Here is a 21,507-nt window from a genome sequence, read left to right on the forward strand (position 1 = left end):
ATTCCATTTCTTATACAAAAAACAACAACATTTAACTAAACAGTGTCTTGGATACTTGATGATGATGATGATGATGATGATGATGATGATGATAACAATAATAATAATAATGATGATGATAATAATAATAATAATAATAATAATAATAAACAAAAATGATGACAATAACCCATACTTTGAGTAAATATAATTTTAAAATAGAAAAAATAGAATTAAATACAAACAAGACAGAATGAAAGAATAAATTAAACGATAAATGAAAAATACAAGCTACAATAGATGAATTAACATATACAGTACAATATCACATAACACCAAGTCTATAAAAATTGATTTTAAAAGTATGTGTTGACATCAAATCAACATCTTTGACCCTTGTGGTCATTTTGTGAACCAACCTGTTTTTATTGTCATTTCATGTTGTTCTTGACATGTCAGTGTTTATTAGTTTTGTCAGTGTTCTGTCTTTTGTCTTGCATTAAAAAAAGAGATATAAAATATAGAATAAATTAAGATAAAATAAAATAAAATGTTTGTGTTTTCAGCAATTTTATAAAAAGGAGAAAAAAAAAGAAGTCGCTGATTCTGTGAGTGTTATCTCCTCAGGCAGGTCATTCCAAAGCTGAAGGGCCCTGATGTCACCTTTAGATTTAAGCTTTGACTTTGGAACGGCCAGAAGGGCCACACCTGAGGATCTAAGGCTGTGAACTGGCTCAAAAGGGGCCAACATTTCTGTTTGGGCCAGACCCAAATGAGCTTTAAAAGTGAAAATCTTAAAATCAATTTTATAACAAACAGGGAGCCAATAGAGGGAAGCCAGGATTGGGCTGTGATGTCATCTGTTAAAACCAGTGAGCAGCCTATTGATGTATTGCATGACTCATTTTCAATCAGCTGCCAAAGTCCCTCTTGTTGGAGAAATTAGGATATGTAAGAAAAGAGGCTTGCCAGAACATATCACCCTCCCTTTTTTTTTTTTAAAAAAAAGTCTATTTATAACGTAACTTAGCAAATTAAAGAATGAACTAGTTCACACAAACAAGAAAGCTATTATCCATCATAACCCCGGACTGGGACACGATAGGCCCTCCCCGGAAAATATATTCATTTCCGTTGATGATGAGATAATAAAAACACTGACTGATAAATGTCAAGACGCTGTAGAGATGGCTGGGGGAAAAAATGCATTCCACACTGTAAAAAGTATTACTCACTGTTTCTAAAATAACAAATCCTACTGTGTTTACAGCCATGGGAAGTCAGCAAGAAAATAATGAGGAGCTCTTCCAAACAGAGGGATGATGTCTACTCTGGTCTGCTGGTGGAGTGGGGCCAGTACATCGACCACGACATCACCTCTACTCCTCAAAGCAAAAGCAGCGCTGTGTTTTGGGGTGGCGTGGACTGTTGGAGCACGTGTCAAAATGTGCATCCATGCTTTCCCATTGAGGTAAACTCAAAACACAGCACTCTTTGGACATTTTGCTAACCTGTACTGTATCCTGCTTGCTCTCTTGTTACAATCCTGTATTTTAAAGCGATAGTTTCACATTTTGGGAAGTTGGCTTATTGGCTTTCTTGTTGAGGCTTACAGTGGATGAGAAGACTGATGCCACTCTTGTATTTTTTCATTCAATATGAAACATGTGTCGGTGGCTAGTTAGCTTAGGTTGGCATAAAGGCTGACTCCCTCACTTTCCACACAACCAGCTGAGACTCCCGGATTTCTCATTCCAACTCATCACATGGTGCCGCTCTGTCAGTGACCTTCTGCGTCTGCTCATGATGTTTTAGGTGTCTTTCCGCGTCTGCTGTTTACACTCCAGGATGTCGTTACTGTGATGTAAACAAATGCACATGGTGTGATGAAGCAGCGTGATCCTTATGTTAACTCAACGGTGTGGACTGTCACAATGTTTGGAAATTGGCAACAAAGTCACAGATGGTTAGGTTTAGGCAAAAGAGTCACATGGTAAGGTTTAAGTAATAAAACAAAACAACACATACATCAACATGTAGCAAACTTCAGACTCCCATTAGAAAGTCAGTTCTTTGTGGGACCCATCCACTTCCCTACCCACATGCCCAATACGCACACTTGTGCTCCTTACATTACGTGGTTACCGGCAGCCTTCAGCTGTCCTTACCTGTCCTTCAGCATGTCATGCGCACATGAGCAGTTCCGTCCGGCCACATTTTAAAGTAACGCCACCCGTGCATGTTGCATGTGGACACTTCTGGTGCCATCCGGCCAGCCGCCAGCGTATAATAACAATGCTACTGGTTCTGTCCAAGCGCATTCTGGATGCAGAAGGTAGCTTTTGGTGTCACGCTCGTAAGCCACAGGCACTGACAGAGCGAGGCCATTTGATGAGTTCTGAGTGAGAACGGGCTGATTTCAGGGAAAGAAAAAAAATGGAGACAATCTTCTTATCTAACTATGCAAGAATGCCAGTAAGTGTATTCCCCGAAACTATTTTTTTTAAAATTTATTTCTAAAACCAATACATGATAGATAGAGCAAAAGTAATTAAAGTTGCTACTGACGCAGCTTTAAAAAAAATTATTTTGTGTTCTCCATAGACAGGTGACCCTCTCACTGGTGCACAAGGCTGCATGCCTTTTCATCGCTCCAGTCCAGCCTGCTTTATCAGTTTCAGGTCTGATATGCAACAAGCTCTGCAGCGACAGCAGATGAATGCCATCACATCGTTCATGGATGCTTCAGTTGTGTATGGCCACACTCCAAAGATGCAGAGCTTCCTGCGCGACCTCTCTGGCCTCAATGGGAAACTCGCTGTCAACAACCAGTTCAGTGATCCCAAAGGAAGGCCGTACCTTCCATTCATAGCCACTCTGCCTTCAGCCTGCCAACAAGGTCCGCAAGGGGAAAGAGTGGAGTGTTTCAGTGCCGGAGACACTCGGGTTAATGAGGGTCTGCCCCTGGTCAGTTTGCATACACTGTGGCTGAGGGAACACAATCGCATTGCGGAGGCGCTGAAACACATAAATAGTCACTGGAGCCCAGAGACTGTTTACCAAGAAACTCGCAAGATTATCGGAGCTCTGCATCAGGTATGAGACCAGTAACTAGTAGTTCATGTGTGGCAATATATAAACTGCTTAAAGCTGATAAAACTGAAACTGCACCATTCTGACATGCTGATATAAAAAAAGGGCCGCTATACATTTTCAGTATCAATACGAGTTCTGAGTATTTTCTAGATTTTTGTTGATGAAACTTTGGAAAAAGCTGACAAAAGTTTGAAGTTTAAAAATATGAAAAATAGACATTTCAGGATTTTTTTTAAAAAACAAATATTTTTTTTATTAAAAGGGTCTTCACTTAAACTGTCTATGTAAGTCACAAATACTGAAAATTGGTACTACATGACCCGAGACAAAAGAGGAAAAAAGACTATGGCATTTCCTCAAGAGGTCCAAAACCTACAACTACCAGAATGCACTGCATCATACCAGACCATTTAATGCTCCGACACAACGCAGACTCGTCCATTTGACACTAAGGCAGCCCGCTGTCAAGAAACAATCTTGTATTACAGTTAAACAATGCACTAAAACCAACCTGTACTCATTCCGCAGACATCAAGCACTGGTGATAAACAGTTCAAACCATAAGAAACAGATCATGGGAGATAAAATTGTTTTGGAGTGGTTAATATACACTGACTTTTTTTTGTTTGATTATAGGTGTGTTGAATGGGGCTTTGTTTGGTTTGCAGTACTTGTTTTGTGGTACTTCATGGACTTTGACTTGTTGGGTGCCAAACCAATCCCAAAAGTATTATAGCTGCTTACTCTGTGCTGAAGGACTGTATCCCAGAGACCTGAAAGTTGAGGATGGCTAGGTAGTCAAGGTCCAGTCTACAAACATACACTGATATATAGTGTAATGGGAGGAAAAGGGTTTAAACAATAAAAAGGCTGCGTGCCAGTGCCTATGGCTTTGCTAAGAGGTCAGCATAGATAAAAATCTGCTCCCTATGCCCAACCCCCTTTCTGCAATTCAGAGTAACTCCAAATGCAAATTATACACCATGAGAAATTTATTTTTGCGGAAGGAAGATCAAATTTGCAGTGTGAATGCTTGATATTCAGTGTGGGTAATAAAACAAGGAGATTTTATATGGAACTTTTTCTATGGTTGAAATGAGATCCTTTAAGGGCAAAAACAGCAGACCTCTGAGAGATTCAAAGAGATGTCTGTAATGAAGATTATGGACTTGTTGTATCCTACAGTCTGCAAACATGTTGCAATTACGTGTTATTAAAGAAGGGCAAACCAGTATGAAAGATTCAGCGAGGAATGTCGTTTGGCATTTAAAGTGTTCAAATTGCAGAGAAAAATAAACCTTGACTGGAGCTTTGGCAGAAAGAATTCTTGCATTTATTGCTGAAATTACAAACCGCATGTCAGTGAAGAACGGTGAAGCTCTACGTAAACGTGCTGACATGTTTTGGATTCATAAAGCTGGCTATTCACTTTGTTTTGAATAGGGTCAGCAATATTCAGAGCTGATTTATGATTTCTAGGTAGCATTGATATGCACATCCACATGGAGTTGGCTGAGCCTGTGGCTAGCAGCTAATGGTGCTAACGGTGGCAACAGAAAAGAGCTAATAGTGTTACCATGAGAAGATATCAGCGGGTGGTCGCTAATCTTCTGCAGAATTTTGTACTTTTCTGTGAACTGTGGTTGCATTTTTATATTTCATAAGTATCCAGTATTACACAAGTAATTTCCTACAGTGGTTACACTGCAGCCTGTTTAACTGCTTTTGGCTGCAGTGGTCTCGCTCAACTCTGGATCAGTTTTAATTATTGTTGTGCTGATTGGTCACTTAGGCATAATAGGAAAATAAGTAAAAAAATACTGGAGTTACGCTTTAACTTAATTCTCATAGCATCATTTTTGGCCTCAATAGGCAGCTGTTTTCAGAATAAAAGCCCCCCAAACCCCATTGTAAGTTACCTGTGCCGCACCAAACAACAGACACAGTTGTACCAAAGTGGTACATTTAGCACCTTAAAAGCCAGATTATTTTCCTCTAAAGTTTGTAGAGACCTAACAATAAACACAGCTACAAACCAACAACTTTGTACTATAAACATAAAAGGTGATAATACGTCAATGTTGCGTTCACAGCAGTGTATTGAGCACACTTGTGACCTGTGCTCAATATTGTGCCTGTGCACATCCTGTGTTGCCATGCTTACGTACTGCTTCCCACGTGCTGGGCAAGATTTGATTCCTGTGTGGACATTATATTAGCTCTCAACCTTGGCTTTCTCCCTCTTTCAATTTCTCTTCAGTTTTTTCTTTCTTTTTAAAATCAGAAATAACATGCTTAGTGAATTCTAATTTGTCTTTGAATAGTCTCCTCTTGTTACTTTAATATCCATTTTAACCAGAGTGCAGCTGATGTGGCTCTGCTTTGCTCAGCTCAGACCCTTTACTGTCAGGATGATACAAGGTTTTTCATGGCAGGGGGGGCATCAGAACCAAGCAGAAAAACTATGTTTAAGATTGACAAGTCATAATCCCTCGCTATCTAAACCTTCGCCGTGCAAAAAAACCCCTCAGGTTTCATGCCAGTTAGCACAAGGAATTTCTTAGTCATCATGGTGTTGTCTTTGTGTGTTTATTTTGAAATGTATGAAGTGGGGTTGTGTTACCTTTGTCGTAATTGTGAAACTCTTAGTACAGATGCAAGGGAGGCAGGTTGTGAGGAATGACTGATTGACTGACTGTTGACAGATGCTGTTTCAATTACCTGGAGGCTGGGGCATTATTAGAAGTGAAGGAAAGGTTGGGCACATACTTTACAGTCTAAAAGAATAATAGATACAAAAAATTGTTTTATGGAAATGATTCATTGCTTCTGGTGAGGAGGACAAGCAGATCTCGGTGCTCGGCTTTAACCCTTCATAAACAGACCTCCCAAGGACAGCCACGAGGGTCATTGGTTGCATGGTTTTGTTTAAACAGATCTAAAATAACAACCATAACAGCCAGAGCATTCATTCCTTTTGCAGCAGAAAGCTATGCTCTTCTGCGTCATGACCTCATTTTACTTTACCCTGCCCATTCTTATTCTGAAGTCATTAGATATCATTGCTTTGCCAGCTTTTGCGTCCGCATCATAAGCTAAAAACCCGGCTGCACGAAGCCTGTCATGTGCAGGCAGGTCAGTATGCTGTCAGCAAACAACCTAACACATAAGCAGCGCAAGGGCACCTACAGAGCAGGTGGGTGGCGTGGTGGATGGGTATATTGATAGAATTAAAAACCATAATAACTTTAACATTAACTTTTTTATGCAGAAAGTGCGCTTGTAACTTTATTGTGCTACGTTGCATTTGATCCAGAATCATGATGTAGAGCCAGAGGAACAAATAATGAATCCATCACACCTTTGTATTCTGCTCAAAAAGAATAAGAAACATAGTTTCAACATTTAAAAATCTTTTGGATCAATTTGTGTGTTTTTTTTATTTTTAATTTTGTCAAATCTGATGAAAAAAATGTCAGATTTCTGTAATATTGTTTTTAATTACAGAATTTCAATACTTACTTATTAGTGCATTTTTGGCTTGCATAACCTTAAACTTAGGTTGTACAGATTGTAAGGACATGGTGCATTTGAAGATAGTTCTAGAAATGACATTACAAAAAGCAAAAACATCAATGTACGCATTGGTGGACCATTTCTTTTTTTCTGAGTTCTAAGGGTTCAAATTTCCGCAGCATTTCTGAGCAGAGGGAAAATAAGTCTGTAATCTGTCAGACTTTGGGAGCTGACATTTGACCACAGCAGTGGATTAACAACTGCTATTTTCAGGTGACTCAGGGACAAAGAAAAAGGGAAAGAGATTTACAGTATTAAAAGGAGAGGGGTCTAAGGTGGATGGGTTCTTTAAATAATGTTTGAGGATAAAGTATTAAAGGCAGGTAGAGGATTTACATACTGTAGCGCTGACCGTGACCAACTCAGAAATCCCTGTACTGGAAGTGTAGTGAAATGTGAGGCACTATCTGGTCTGACCAGCTGTGAACTAGCAGACTGTAACATTATCGATTTTTTTCATAGAAAAAAACATCTCAAAGCTGAGATGGAGAATTAAAGAAGCACTAAGCTCATGTGTTTTTGTTTCTCAAAGATAAATTCATGGTAGACTATACTGCAGATTTTAACAAAAAAGTATTTTGGTGCACTGGTACTTGACGATTAGTACAAACAAGGTTGCAAGTTCCACTTTAAGCTTAGTATATAATAGTACGTAGTCAACAAATGCACTTCAATAACAGACTCCTCATGCCACAATGTCTTAGTTAAACATGTCAGCTCATGCTCAATGTGGAATCCTGTGACAAAAAACAGAAAAGCTTTGGCAGCTAGAATCTTAAGTGCTGAACAAAGAGGGAAGGTACACAGTGGATTCACTGAACCTCAACCATCATTTCATATGTCAGAGATCCTTGGCAAAGACTGACAGTACAGCATCAGTGAAGTCATCACAGCTTCCATTTGGCTTCACTATTATGTCTTCCCCCTCCACTCACTGGCTAAATGTCAGGGTCAGATACACAACAAGGTCCCTCATGGTTGTACAGATTTCATTGGACATGCAGGTCAGGTTAATTGATGACTAAATTATGAATGTGAGTGTGAATAGTTATCTGTCTCTAGGCATCAGCTGTGGAGTAGTCTGGTTACCTGCCCAGGGTGTACCCCGCCTCTCGCCAAATAACAGCTGGGATAAGCGGGGACCGGAACAGTTGATGAATGGCAGGGATGACGAATGAATGAATGAATGAATGCAATTGTATTGGTTTGGCATGCAGTTTTACTATTGTACGTTTAGATGTCTACATAATATGCTTTGTGTTGAATTAAATGTGTTTATATTACAAAAGAATAATCTTATTAAGAAAATTTTGATATGGACTGTTGAGCTTACCACAGTAATTGGTCTTGCCTTTTGCCTTAGTATTTGATTTACAGCTTCGGATGAGTTTGACAGCTTTTTGTCAGTCTGAAGTTGTCAAATTCTGCTGCTTTGTAGTGATATTAGTGTGAGATCACAACACTAAACCACACCTTTAGTGGCATTGTTGAGTTATCATACGCCAACCGTTGGCTGGATGGCACCTGGCATGGCAGGATGATACATGGACAGTCAATGTTAGTTGAGAACATGGCCGAACGGAACCTGTCCATCTGTATGATACGCTGCTGTTATCAGCCTGAAATGCTGCTGGTAATGACGTCATATAAGGAGTGCAAATTTCTATTATTATAAGGGGGTTTTCTCTACACTTAACCACATGCCCTTTTTTGCGTAAACTTAAACACCCACAGCTTTTCCCACCATGTGCTTTTGCTGATGTCCCAGCATTGGTTGCCATGTGCTTTTGTTGCCTCAGCACATGTTTTTTTAGAGTAATGTACTTTTGTTGACATCACAGTAGCTACATTCCAAAACATGGACAGCAGATGCAGAAGGACACTCAGGGTGTCATATGCTGACAAGGAAGTCCACTGACAGAGCAGTAATATGTCACCACTTTGAATTAGAAGGTGTTGTGAAATTAGTCTATCACAGTAAACAGCCTTGCCTATAGACTTAATTTGTGATTTACAGCTTCAGACTCCATTAGTTCAGGGTTATATGCATAATCCACTTGAAGTGACTAGAGAATTACCTTGTCATTATAACATTTTTTTAAATTAATATTTAACCAAAAGCACTACCTTTTAGCATGTTATTTTAAGCATATTTAAATATTTGGGGGGAGATGTGTCCCACCCTAATAAATTATAATTACTGCCTTGCCCTGAACATGTTTCAGGCAGTGATTACATGTCACCACAACACAATTATGAATGTAACGTAGTAATATACAGGCATCGTTTCTAGGAGACAGGGTTGTGTTTTTTATTAATTTTATTTATGTTTTTTTTTTTTTTCACCACAAAACTGTTGTAATGTGATGACCTAGTATATTATGGTTAAACTACTGTATATACCAGGCATTATCTGTGCATCCAATGCACTTATTGCCCTTACCTGTCTTTGTGGATATGAGCATGCTGTTAAAAAGGATAAGAAGGACACAAAATCCGATTAGATTTTTTAATTTTATGTATTTACATGCAACCATGTGCTAAATATAGTGTCAAAATATTTAAAAATTTCATTCTAAACTAGGTGACTACACTAATATGTTAAACAGCATCACATCTGCAGCTCTGGTTGGAGTTAGCTAAATAACCATTTATGATAACTTGACAAGTATAATCGAACTACTATTCATGGTGGTGAATACTGATCAGGGAGCCATTTCATATTATGCAGAGCAATAACAAACATCCTACTATTGTTATTCATAGACAAACAAAACATTAGATCAGTAAGACTTAAATGAATGCCCAATGTAGCATGGTTGTGTTCCTGTATAACATTCTAATGATAATATTAAAATTCTGCCTGTCATGAGAAAAGTTTGCTAGATATCCAATCTCACTTTGAAAAAAAAAATCCAATCCAACCCTGCAGCACTTTAGAGCCCTCAGCAGCTTTCAGCTCATTGTTGTGGTTTGTCTGTCCATATGGTTGAATCCCAACAGCTCTCACCAAGCCTCCCTTTTTAAATCCTCAGGCAGCTGTTCCTGGCAAACAAGCTCACACAGGGCAAATGTAATGTAGGATGCTACTTTTTTACAGCATTATTCTTGACAAATCACTGTAAAAGCATGCATGCATGCATTAAAGTATGTGTTATGGCTGTAATGCCACCCTCCCCGAACACACACACACACACACACACACATACATGCGAACATGAATAATAGGGGACTATCTAAGTGTACTATCCAAGAGGGAACCTTTATTAGCAGTCATTTTAAAAATACAAAACTAGAATTGAAAATTTACTTTTGAGGTCTTCTTTCACAATATTACTGCAAATGTGATTTTTACAATTTTTTAAAGAAATTGCCAAGAGGGGACCTGAAGCCTTGAGCGACGTCTGCCTATCAAAGGGGGGACATCCATATACTGCAGTCAAACTGGTTTATCCTGGTTCTCTCACCTATAGAGTGCTTCTTTTTCACTAAAACTTCATTTGTATCTTTAAAAATGGGTATGTAAACTTTATTGCTTGCAATATATCAACATTTTTTGTGATAATAAATATTACAGAAATAATACTTGCCAAAGCAAAGTATATCTTTTAAAGAAGGCTCCCATAATCCTGTGAATTCAGTTTTATCTTACTATTTACTGTTAATAACTTTATTGTTGTCTTTGTTTTTTATATATATATATATATATATATATATATGTATATTTAGACCAGACCAATTGTAACTACCAATGTATCACCAAAAATTCAGAAAAATAAATCTATAAACGAGTAACATTATACATAAAATGATCAGCAATATAATTACTTATTTTAATAAATAATATATTTATTTTAATTAGTTAATCACTATAAAATGATTTAACACAAGTCTGTGACTAATCCTTTAAAAGCTGTTTGCTTCCAAAAGAAAGAAATCAAACTGTGACATGACAGATGAGCTCAGGTCCAGAGAAGTCAGTGGCGTTTCTGGATTTTGTTGAATCTGGCTTTCACTTAGCATAGTAGAGTCTTAAATTGCATTTATAGATGCAGTGATGAACTGTGTTCACTGTCAGTGGTTTTCAGTGTGTCCCCAAGCTCATTTTGTGATATCATGTTGGTATTTAATGCAGTGCAGCTTTATGGGTCAAAGGTCATGGCCATTCATTTTTGGTTTTTAGCCTTGTCCCTTTTATGCAGAGATTTCTCAAGGTTCTCTAAATCTTTTCATGCTATTATGGCAGATAGTCAATGGATTTGAACAGCAAATATCTTGTTTTGTAATGTATTCATTTGTGTTCACAATAGTTTTCAGTGATGGATGAAACACCTGTGTTTGTTAGTGTATTTTAGCATTATCTAATCTAGACCCAATTCAAAGATGTTTGTTTTTTAATGACTACAGTCTGTAACACATACTACACACACTGGCATGCAGCATTGTCACAGTGCACAGAGAGTGTGCGTGAAGTGAAAGGCACATAATAAATGTTACGATAAGTTCACAATGACACTCAGCTTTACAGGACTTTACATTCCAGTATTGTAAACCTGAAACTTTTCTTTAGCACTTAAAGTTTAACTGGTATGTTAGTGTTTTTGATGGGCATTGAAATGGTGATGAGCCACCAACAACTCCATCTCAAAACCATCACAACAGGATACACATCTATGAATGGGCCTTCATAAGTCAACTTCTGTTTGTACTCTTTGAACTTTGCACTCTAAAAAGAAAAAAAAAATGTCCACACTCCATTTCCTTTTGTAAGAAAACTAAAAAGGAGTTTTAAATTAAAATTATGTAACATCAAACTTTGACTTGACCTTTAAAATTGTTCAATTTCCAAAATACTTACCTGACCAGTTTTCACAAGTAGTGAATGTCAATCAAGTTTTCAATATACTTGTGTTCTCAGTCTGTACTTAAAGAAATGCAACTTGTTTGTTGGGTGCACATTACAGAAGAAGGTCCACCCTTGAGTAGGATATAATGACATGAGTCCACTGTTGGCTGGTACATAATGTCACAAGTTCCTTCTTAGATAGCACGGAGTGACGTTCACACTCAACCATGTAAAGCACATACAAACATATTTAATAATACTTGTGAAAAAATCTCATCTGAATAATGTTACATTTCTTCTTCAAATATGATTTGTTAGTATGTTTGTGTAACAGAAATATAAAGGCTCAACTTTAGTGGCTGGCTTAACCTTTTTATGGCTTGATATACTGTATTAATGGGAAATTATGCCCATTTCTAAAATACATACATATTATTTCTATGATCTAAGGCAGTCTAAAAAACATTAGTAAACATGGGCAACTCGCTCCCATATCCAAAACTGGAGTTGTGATGTCATGTGATATAAAGTGTAGAGTTGCTCCATTGATATGAAATTGTGAAAGATTTTCTAGATGACACTGAGAACAGCCAGAACAATGTTATAAGTATATGGGAACATTTTCTGTTACAGAACTGACAACACCAATATAATAAAGTTCATTTGGGTTTAAGGGATAACAAACATTCTGTTGGTCCCCAAAATTAGGCTCGATGAGCAGAAGGAGCAGCTCCAGACTTTATACTTCATGACATTACAAGTCTGAGACTTTCTTTCTCTAGTGTCTAGATCAGAGATATCACACATACTGGCTGATCCCTTGGCCATGGAAAAAACATACTGGAATTCCTACTTAGATGTTCACCTTTACAATGAAGGGTTTCTAGAAAGGACCAAAATCGATATAAAGGTCAGCAACAGTATTTGCTGATTAATCATAAAAATAGATTTATTATCAGACTTTTACTGAAATTCTATTAAGAGTTATTATAAGCACAGGATCTCTTTTACAATGTATAAAAGCGTGCTTTCAATTTATATGCATAAGAATGCATTTTCTTTGTTGATCAACATTACAGAAAAAGGGCCACACATATAGAATAAAGCGGTGGTCCCAAGTTGGCTGGTACATAATGACACAAGTTCCTTTTGATAGGACAGAGTGATATTCACACTCCACCATAGATTAATGAAAAAGAAATAGAAAGGTGCATTTTGTAAAGAGAAAAAATATCTAATACAAAAATGTATCTATTCAGTAAAGCTTCTCATTGTTTAGTAAATTGGCACCAGAAATGTTGCCATTGTAGCTTTTTAAAATAAAGGCTATAATGTGAACACAATTATAACTTGTCTTAATATTCACTGTGACGTGACAGATGAGCTTCAGGTCCGGGGAAGTTGGCAGTGTTTCTGGATTTTGCTGATATCTGGCTTTCACTTTGCATAGTTAAGTCTTAATTTGCATTTATAGATACAGTGATAAATCGTGTCCACTGTCAGTGGTTTTAGTGTCCCCAGCTCATTTTGTGATATCCTTCAGTCATGTTGGTATTTAATGCAGTGCAGCTTTATGGGTCAAAGGTCATGGCCATTCATTTTTGGTTTTTAGCCTTGTCTCTTTTTATGTATTTCTCAAGGCCTTTTCATGCTATTATGATAGGTAATGGATTTGAACACCAAATATCTTGTTTTGTAATGTGTTCCATTGTGTTCAAAATGAATAGTTTTTAGTGATGGATGAAACACCTGTGTTTGTAAGTGTATTTTAGCATTATCTAATCTAGACCCCATTCAAAGATGTTTGTTTTTTAATGACTACAGTCTATAACATATACTACACACACTGGCATGCAGCATTGTCACAGTGCACAAAGAGTGTGCATGAAGTGAAAGGCACATAATAAATAATAATATATTAATACGATAAGTTCACAATGACACTCAGCTTTACAGGACTTTAAATTCCAGTATTGTGAATTCAAAACCTTTCTTTAGCACTTAAAGTTTAACTATGTTAGTGTTTTTGATGGGCATTGAAATGGTGATGAGCCACCAACACCTCATCTCAAAAACCATCACAGCAGGATACATCTATGAATGGGCCTTCACTAGTTATCTTCTGTTGACCCCATTCAAAGAGGTTTGTGCAACCTAGAACTAAGTTTTATTATTGTTATATCTATTTTTGGTTGTTTTTGATAACTATAGTTGGTAAATACATAGAGTTGTAAATTAGTTGGCAAATACAGGGCTGGTATACAGCATTGTCACTATGCACAGAGAGTGTGCATGAAGGCATGTGAGATTGCTAAAATAAGCTTACATTGACACTCAGCTTTACAGGTCTTTACATTCCAGTGTTGTCAACTGAAACAACTCTTAGCACTTAAAGTTTAACTAATGTTAATGTGTTTCTGATGGCCATTACAAGTTAAAAATTCAGACAAACAGAGCCACTGAGAGCCAAGATGCCCTACTGCTTTAGAGGGCCACTTAATAAATAATTACCTTTCAATTATTATTTCAGTGATATTACATACATGTGGTTATTATGTCACTTCCCCAGCAGATGTTTCTTCATGTGAAAACATGTTTAACTCCTTTTTTGAATAGCTTGTAGTCAATTGCAATTGACTTACAAATGTGGAATTCTGCTTGTATTTCTACTCTTTACAGTTTAACATTATCTTACCCAACATCCACTTGTTTAACACAGGAAAGAGGAAAAGCCATGTTTCAGTCAGATACAACATCTAGGATATGAGAAGTAAGCAACCCTGAAGCCCAATGTGTAATGTCCTCACGACCATAACGACCATCGTCAGCTAGAAGAAACCATCCCCTGCACTGCAGGGAATCAAGGCCTGACAGATTTTCACAGGCTGACTTGCAGAGAATCAAACCCCTCACCCACTGCAGGTGTCACTCACTTCAGTGGCAGCAGTCTCCACTGTTCAACACTCAAAGTTAGGATCTGAGAATCATATGGGTGCTGGTCACTCCACCTCTTCAGTGTAGAAGAAATTACATATTTTTGTCCACTTCATCAACTGAAGGCCAAGTAAATATAAAATATATCTATAAAACTGTGTGTGAATGTAATAAAGACAGATTGCTTTCTAAAGAATGCACAAAGCCATTGAATCAAATGTACATAGATCATACAGAGATGAATAACATTTTTTTTCACACATATGAATACTCAGCCTCTTTTAGGGATGCATCTTACTCCATAAATGTGGTAATTTTACGGTCGGTATCATCTTTCTGAAGCTGGCAATACTGTATTATAGGCATCATTAATAATTTGTTAACTGACTGTTAATTATACTTTGTCAATACTCCTTGATAACCAATGAAGAAATGATAACTAATTAACTTTACCCATTATAAGTAATGTTATAGATTGTTATTTTATTAGTCAAATACCAAGACTTATACAGTCTTGTATAAATACATAACCAGTATTAATGGTTTCCAACTAATTTGTAAACCTTTTGTAAAACAAAAAAGTAAATTATACAATATAAATATCTCTTGATAGATAGACCAAATATTTATATAACACTTTGTTAACTATTAATAGTTGGTTTGAAAACTGTTTATAAACATTGTTTTGGATGGTTTCTATAAAGTTGCAACTGCTAATGGTAATAAACTGTTAAACTGTTAACAAATACCATGTAGCAGATCTTGAAATACTATTTGGAAGACCATTATAAAGTTGCTTACATTTAAATCTTTTGAGTCACTTAATAAATAATGTCTTTCTAAGCACTTTGTAAGGTATACATACATGTTTGCCCTTCATTAAATTTTAATAGGTTACAAAAGTTGCAACAACAATAACCCACTACATTTATCTTTGGCTCAAAGTTGCATGTCAACATTGACTTCTCTGTTCATATATGTGTTTAAAATGATAATCACACAATCAGGACACAAACATGTACTCTTTATGTAGCCTCACCTATAAAACATTTAAAAGGGCCAAATTAGTTTTACTCCATACAATCAATAACCATTGACAACATTTTTAACTATCTAAATAATGTTTGTAGATGCTTTACAGAGTATCTAATTTGTAGTATTGTTTTACCTCTTTAGTTAAAAACAGAACCTTTTATTATAATTAGAATAATGAAATGTAAACTTGAGGCAATAACCTGTGCAACATCAAATGGTATGTCATGAAATAACAGATGTAATCATTAGGTAACTGAATATGTTCAACTACTTAAATATCCATAATAGTACAAGTTTTGAAAAAAAAAAAACAGTATTTAAAATGGGAATTAAAGTGGAGAATTGTATGCTCTACTCCGTACAATTTCTGTGGTGTTCTTCCCAATAATCCAGGGATGTTGTACTAACCAAGATAAGCAGTGTGTGCTACTTGTTAAACCCAGGATGGGGAATAAGCCACGTTTCAGTCAGTCTAAATCAGATACAGCATCTTGGATATGAGAAGTTAGCAACCCCTTAGCTCATCGTGTCATGCTAACGACCATCGTCAGCTAGAAGAAACCATCCCCGCACTGCAGGGAATCAAGGCCTGACAGATTTTCACAGACTCACTTGCACCGAGTCAAACCCCCCTCACTGCAGGTCACTCACTTCTCAGTGGCAGCAGTCTCCACTGTTCAACATTCAAAGTTAGGATCTGAGAATCATATGGGTGCTGGTCACTCCACCTCTTCAGTGTAGAGGAAATTACATATTTTTTGTCAGCTTCATCAACTGAAGGCTCATAAATCTAACAATATATCTATAACACCATGTGATTGCTTACTTAATAATGCAGAGCACCACTGAATCAAATGTTTAACATCTTAGAGAGATGAACAACAATTTTTCACAAACAAACAAATGAATATTTAACCTCCTTTAGGGATGCATTTCGCCCATAAATGTGCTGGTAATTTTACATGTCAGTGTCATCTTCCTAAGCTGGCTGTTAACTGACTGTTAATTATACTTTTGTCAATACTACTTGATAACTAATAAATAAATTGCAACTACTGATGGTACGCTGATACACTGATACACTACTGATGGTATATTGTTAAACTGTTTGAAAATACCATGTAGTGGATCTTGACATATTATTTGGGGAGGCCATTTTAAAGTTGTATTTGCTGTTTTAAATCTTACAGTCACTTAAAAAATGCTTTGTTTCTCAAAGGCTGTGTTAAGCATGCATACACGCTTGTCTCCCCATTAAATGTTTTATAGGTTAGAAAACTATTTATTTTCATATATAAGTTCAAACTGATTTATGACCAAACCTTTTAAATTTATATCACTGCAGCTCAAATGAAAAGGGTTCAGGAGGTGAAAATGGACTACATAAATTCAGTATTACAGATCAATAACAAAACCTATGTTACAAAACTACAATAATCCACCATGTTTTTTCTTTGGCTCAATGTTGCATTCTGACATTTTATTTCTGTTTCTGAATATGTTTAACATGATGATCAGACGATCACTCTTACTCTTTTTAGTTTTGTTTTACTCCTATAGTTGAAACCAAACCTTTTATTATGATTAGAACAATTAAATGTTAACTTGGCACAATAAACTATGTAACATCACAATGGTTTGCCATGAAATTCATGTAATTATTAGGTGATTAAATATGTTCAAATATTTAACTATCCAGTAAAAAAAAGTACTACTTTTGTATCAGTATTCAAGCTAGTGGGAATTTGAGTGGAGAATTATATGCCCAATCTGTAAACTTTTAGGATGTTCTTCCCAATAATCCAGAGATGTTGTAATTAGCTAAAATAAGCACTGTGTGCCACTTGTTTAACCCAGGACAGGGGACAGACCCATGTCTCAGGCAGTCAGAGTTGATGTAACATTCTAGCTAATATAAATTAGCATCTCTGAAGCTTAATGTGGAATGGCTCTATTGACCACTCAACAACAAAGAAACCAACCCCCACACTGCAGAGAGAATCAAGGCCTGGCACAGAGCTGCACACGCTGACCCCTCACCCTCTCCAAGTCACTCATTTCTCAGAGGCAACCTTAAAGGCACATGGGTGCTGGACACTCCACTCAGTCAATGTGGAGGATTGTTTAATGCTTACATCATAAACTAAAAACCCTTTAAGGAATTTGAAATTCTTCATATAAACCAAAACTGTGTTGAATAATAATAAGTCCCTCTGGTCACTGCAGCATGCACACAGAGAGATGGCAAATCATTTAATCCAATACAAAATGAGTAGTCAGCCTCTGTTAAAGACACACAATCCATAAATGTGCTGGTAATTTTGCATGCCAGTACACCCATTTAAAAACTCTCAGTTCCTCTCCTACAACAGAAGACTTTAAAGGTCGTACAGCAGACAATCCAATCCAAATCTCTCACGTTATTTTTTTATTTTACTTGAAAGTGAACTTATTTTGATCCTAGTTCTGCAGTTTTTGTATTGTTGGCTGTTTTATATTTCTTTTAGTTGTTTTAGTAGTTGTAGTTGTTTTGGTTTTCTTGAGATCTAGTAATGTGTATATACAATTTTGTCTGTCTAATGCAGATTTAAGATTAATTTAAAACATTGGAGAAAATATAAACAAAACAAAACAAAACAAAACAAGAAGTGTCATTTTTTGTACAGGCCAAGAGGGGACAAAGTGTGGACTGACTTTCCTTTTTAGAATTTAAAGTTAAAAGTACAGCCAAAAAGTACAGCCAAAACCTATAGAATTTGAAATAGTTCATCTCAGCAGTTGAACAGAGGGTTTCAGAGGTTAATCATTCCTCTAACTGACTTATCCTGTAACTGAGACAAACTGATTGCTCACAAAACCTCCCATATTATAAATACCATTAAAGATTGCTCTAGTCATTTATATCATCATGGGTTGTCAATGTGTTTTCAACACAAGGTAAAAGTGAGCACACTCTTAAACAGCAACTCAAAACTTATTCAGGTGCACGATTCAAAAAAGCAATGTACGAAAAAACTAAAATGATATTTCTATCTCCAATTTCCTAAAAAAATAAATAATTTTATTATTACATTTTTGTAAGATTATTTTCTTGAACAATAATGCATCTAACTTCTTTTTTCCTATTCTTTGTCATTTATCCATGTTGAAATGGGAATGTCACCTATACTATATATCTAAGATGGAACTTGTGTCATTATATACCAGCCAACAGTGGACTCATGTCACTTTATACAACTCAAGTGTGGACCTCTTTTCTGTAATGTGGAGCGACAACAAAATGGATTCTATAGATGGGCACACATACATTGGATTTCAACCATAACAATAAATGCCAAATTCAGCTGATTCCTGTGAATTTGGAGACCTGCAATTTTGTCAAATCACTGCAACTATACAGAATTCTTAACTATTTAAACCGGTTAAAATCTGATTTTCACTGTATGTCTGCCCACAACTAATCCACTCAGTTCCTCAGATGCCCTCTAAGTATTTCTGAGTGGCTCTGATGTTTTTACAAAGAAGACTTTGGACCAGCAAAGCTATTTTTAAATTATTTGCTTCATTTTATGCAAATATTGGCTCTGAAAAGGCATCATTCAATGATGATGAAACTTTATTCCTTTTTTTTTAAAAAAAAACATTTTTTGTTTTAATATTCTTTTCCCAATAGAAAAAACTTTAAATCCTCAAAAATAAAACCTAAAACTTGCATGGCATTTTTTTGCTTGTAAAACTGTTAAATGGAAGTTTTGAGTACGCCCATCCATATTCTCAAGTGATGCTAGCCACGCAAGATGCAGATGTGCCTCAGGTTGTCTGGCTGTTCACTGACGATAACACAATGCCGCTGGCTCTGTCCGGCTATGTTCTCATCTCACATCATCCTGCCATGATCCAGATTGATGCAGGTATGCCAAAAAGCACTGACAGAGGGAATGTATTTGAAAAGTTAACAATGAGAATGGACTGGGGTAGCTCCCTTTTTAAACACAGTGTCAAGCTATAAAATGGTAAAGACATCCACAACGGCTGAGCCTTTATATTCAGTTACAAAAATACATACTTACAGATCCTTTTAGAAGCAAAAAAAATTTACATGATTTAGTTTAGATATATTTACAAGTAACTTGTGTCATTATGTACCAGCCAACTGTGGACCCCTGTTGCTTTATACTACACAAGTGTGGACCTCTTTTGCCTGTAGAGTAGATCAGCAAATAAAATGCATTCCTGTGATTATAGAGAGAAAAACATATGTACATTGTAAGATTGACAGAAATCTAGTGCTTCTAGTGCATCTAAAACTCAAAGGGAGTTTTGGAGGATTGAGCTAATCTCAAGGTTGTTAAATTCTGATAATAAACTAATTTAAGCAATTCATTAAAATTAGTAAAGATCTTGCTGGTATTTCTCTCCACATTTTCTTCCTACCCTTATTATTATTATTATTATTATTGTTGTTATTGTTATTTCTCCCTTTCTTTAGATTTAAAATATTTCCTTGCCTCTGGGGAAGCCAGATTGTAAAACAGTGTCAAGCTAGATGGTTGTATCCACTAAAACTGAGCCTTTATAGTTTGTTATAAAATATTAGTTATAATTATAATAATCACAGTCATTGTAATCATAGTTGAGGAATAATTTTTGAATTATTTAGGTGAGATTCTTTTTGTGTAAGTCTTATCTATCTCATTTTATTTATTCTTTACATGGTGGAGTGTGAATGTCACTCCATGCTATCCAAGAGAGAACTAATTGTCATTATGTACCAGCCAACAGTGGACTCATGTTGCATTATCCTATGTTTGGACATGTTTTCTATAATGTGCACCCACAAACAAATTACATTTCTATGCGCATAGACTGAGAGTGTATATTGAAGTATATTGAAAAACTGATTGACATTCAGTGCTCGTGAAAACTGGTCAGGCTGCATCAGCAGGGACTGGAACAACTTTAAAGGTCTAGTCAAGGTCTGATGTTACATCATTTTACATAATTAAACCTAAAAAGAAAAAATCTTACTGCTGATCATTTTATGTAAAGGTTTATTCTGCTTGGATTATAGTTTTCTTGCTTTTTTTAAGGCTCTAAAATACTGATTTCTCTCCTGCCTTCTGGGTAGCCCTTTATTTTAATACAGTATAGAGCTTAAAACTTATGAAATCACCTAAAGCCAAGCCTTGAATTTTAATGCAAAGACTAATAACAAATCACTTTTCAGGAGACTGGTGTCTTTATTAACCCTATCATGCTATTTGTATCATATTTGATACATTACATTCTGTGGCCTTCATGTCACCCACATTAACATTACTAAAGCCTGTTTAACGGCCCATCTGCAGTCTGCAAGGCTGCTGGGAGAGGAGTGTTAAAGCGACGTGTGAATGGGTCGTTCAAATACCAGCTCCAACCAGGAGGGAGAGCTCTGAATATGGATATAAACACTCACACACACTTTGGTCCCCTCTTGGCAAAATCTGAAAAATTTCACCAGAGGCCATAACACATGATTTTATGATGATTTAGAGCATGTCCAAGTGGGGACTTAAAAAATGTCCCCTGTTAGTTTTGGTTGCCCCTGTTGGTGACTGCAACGATGAGTATGTTCCTGTTATATATGCTGCAGTGCACACACACACACACACACACACACACACACACACACACACACACACACACACACACACACACCAGTGGTTTACTACCTGTCTAATTTGCTACTGTGTATGTCAGACACAAATTTAACCTTTTACTGTATGTCTACGTCATTCAGCAAAATACTGTTTTTCCAAAATATATTGGTCAAACTCCCCTTCTGCTTGCTTGTAATGCAGGACACATTTAAGCAAAAGATTAAAATCTAATCTCATTTGCTCACATTATATAGTACAATAAATTTCAGATACTATTTTGCTTGGTTGAATGGTCACAAATTCAACTAACATTGGAAAAAAAAACCAACTTATCAAGCTGTTCTCATGCACCGTTTCACATATGCCTACAGAAAGTAATGCACCAGAATTAACATTTAACAC

At 36.4% G+C, this 21,507-nt stretch overlaps 1 protein-coding gene across 1 annotated transcript in view; it reads left to right on the forward strand.

Annotated features, from left to right (window-relative positions):
• The window catches only part of tpo (thyroid peroxidase), a 44,682-nt gene that overhangs the window by 9,748 nt on the left and 13,427 nt on the right, over window positions 1–21,507 (forward strand). The window contains exons 6-7 of the mRNA XM_088087672.1: window positions 1,250–1,450; window positions 2,584–3,075. Of these exons, the coding sequence (XP_087943798.1) occupies window positions 1,250–1,450; window positions 2,584–3,075 (693 nt within the window). The remainder of the gene's footprint in view (window positions 1–1,249; window positions 1,451–2,583; window positions 3,076–21,507) is intronic.

The sequence above is a fragment of the Plectropomus leopardus genome, chromosome 14, assembly GCF_026936395.1.
Source record: "Plectropomus leopardus strain MGB_pleo_1.0 chromosome 14, ASM2693639v1, whole genome shotgun sequence".
Lineage (NCBI taxonomy): Eukaryota > Metazoa > Chordata > Actinopteri > Perciformes > Serranidae > Plectropomus > Plectropomus leopardus.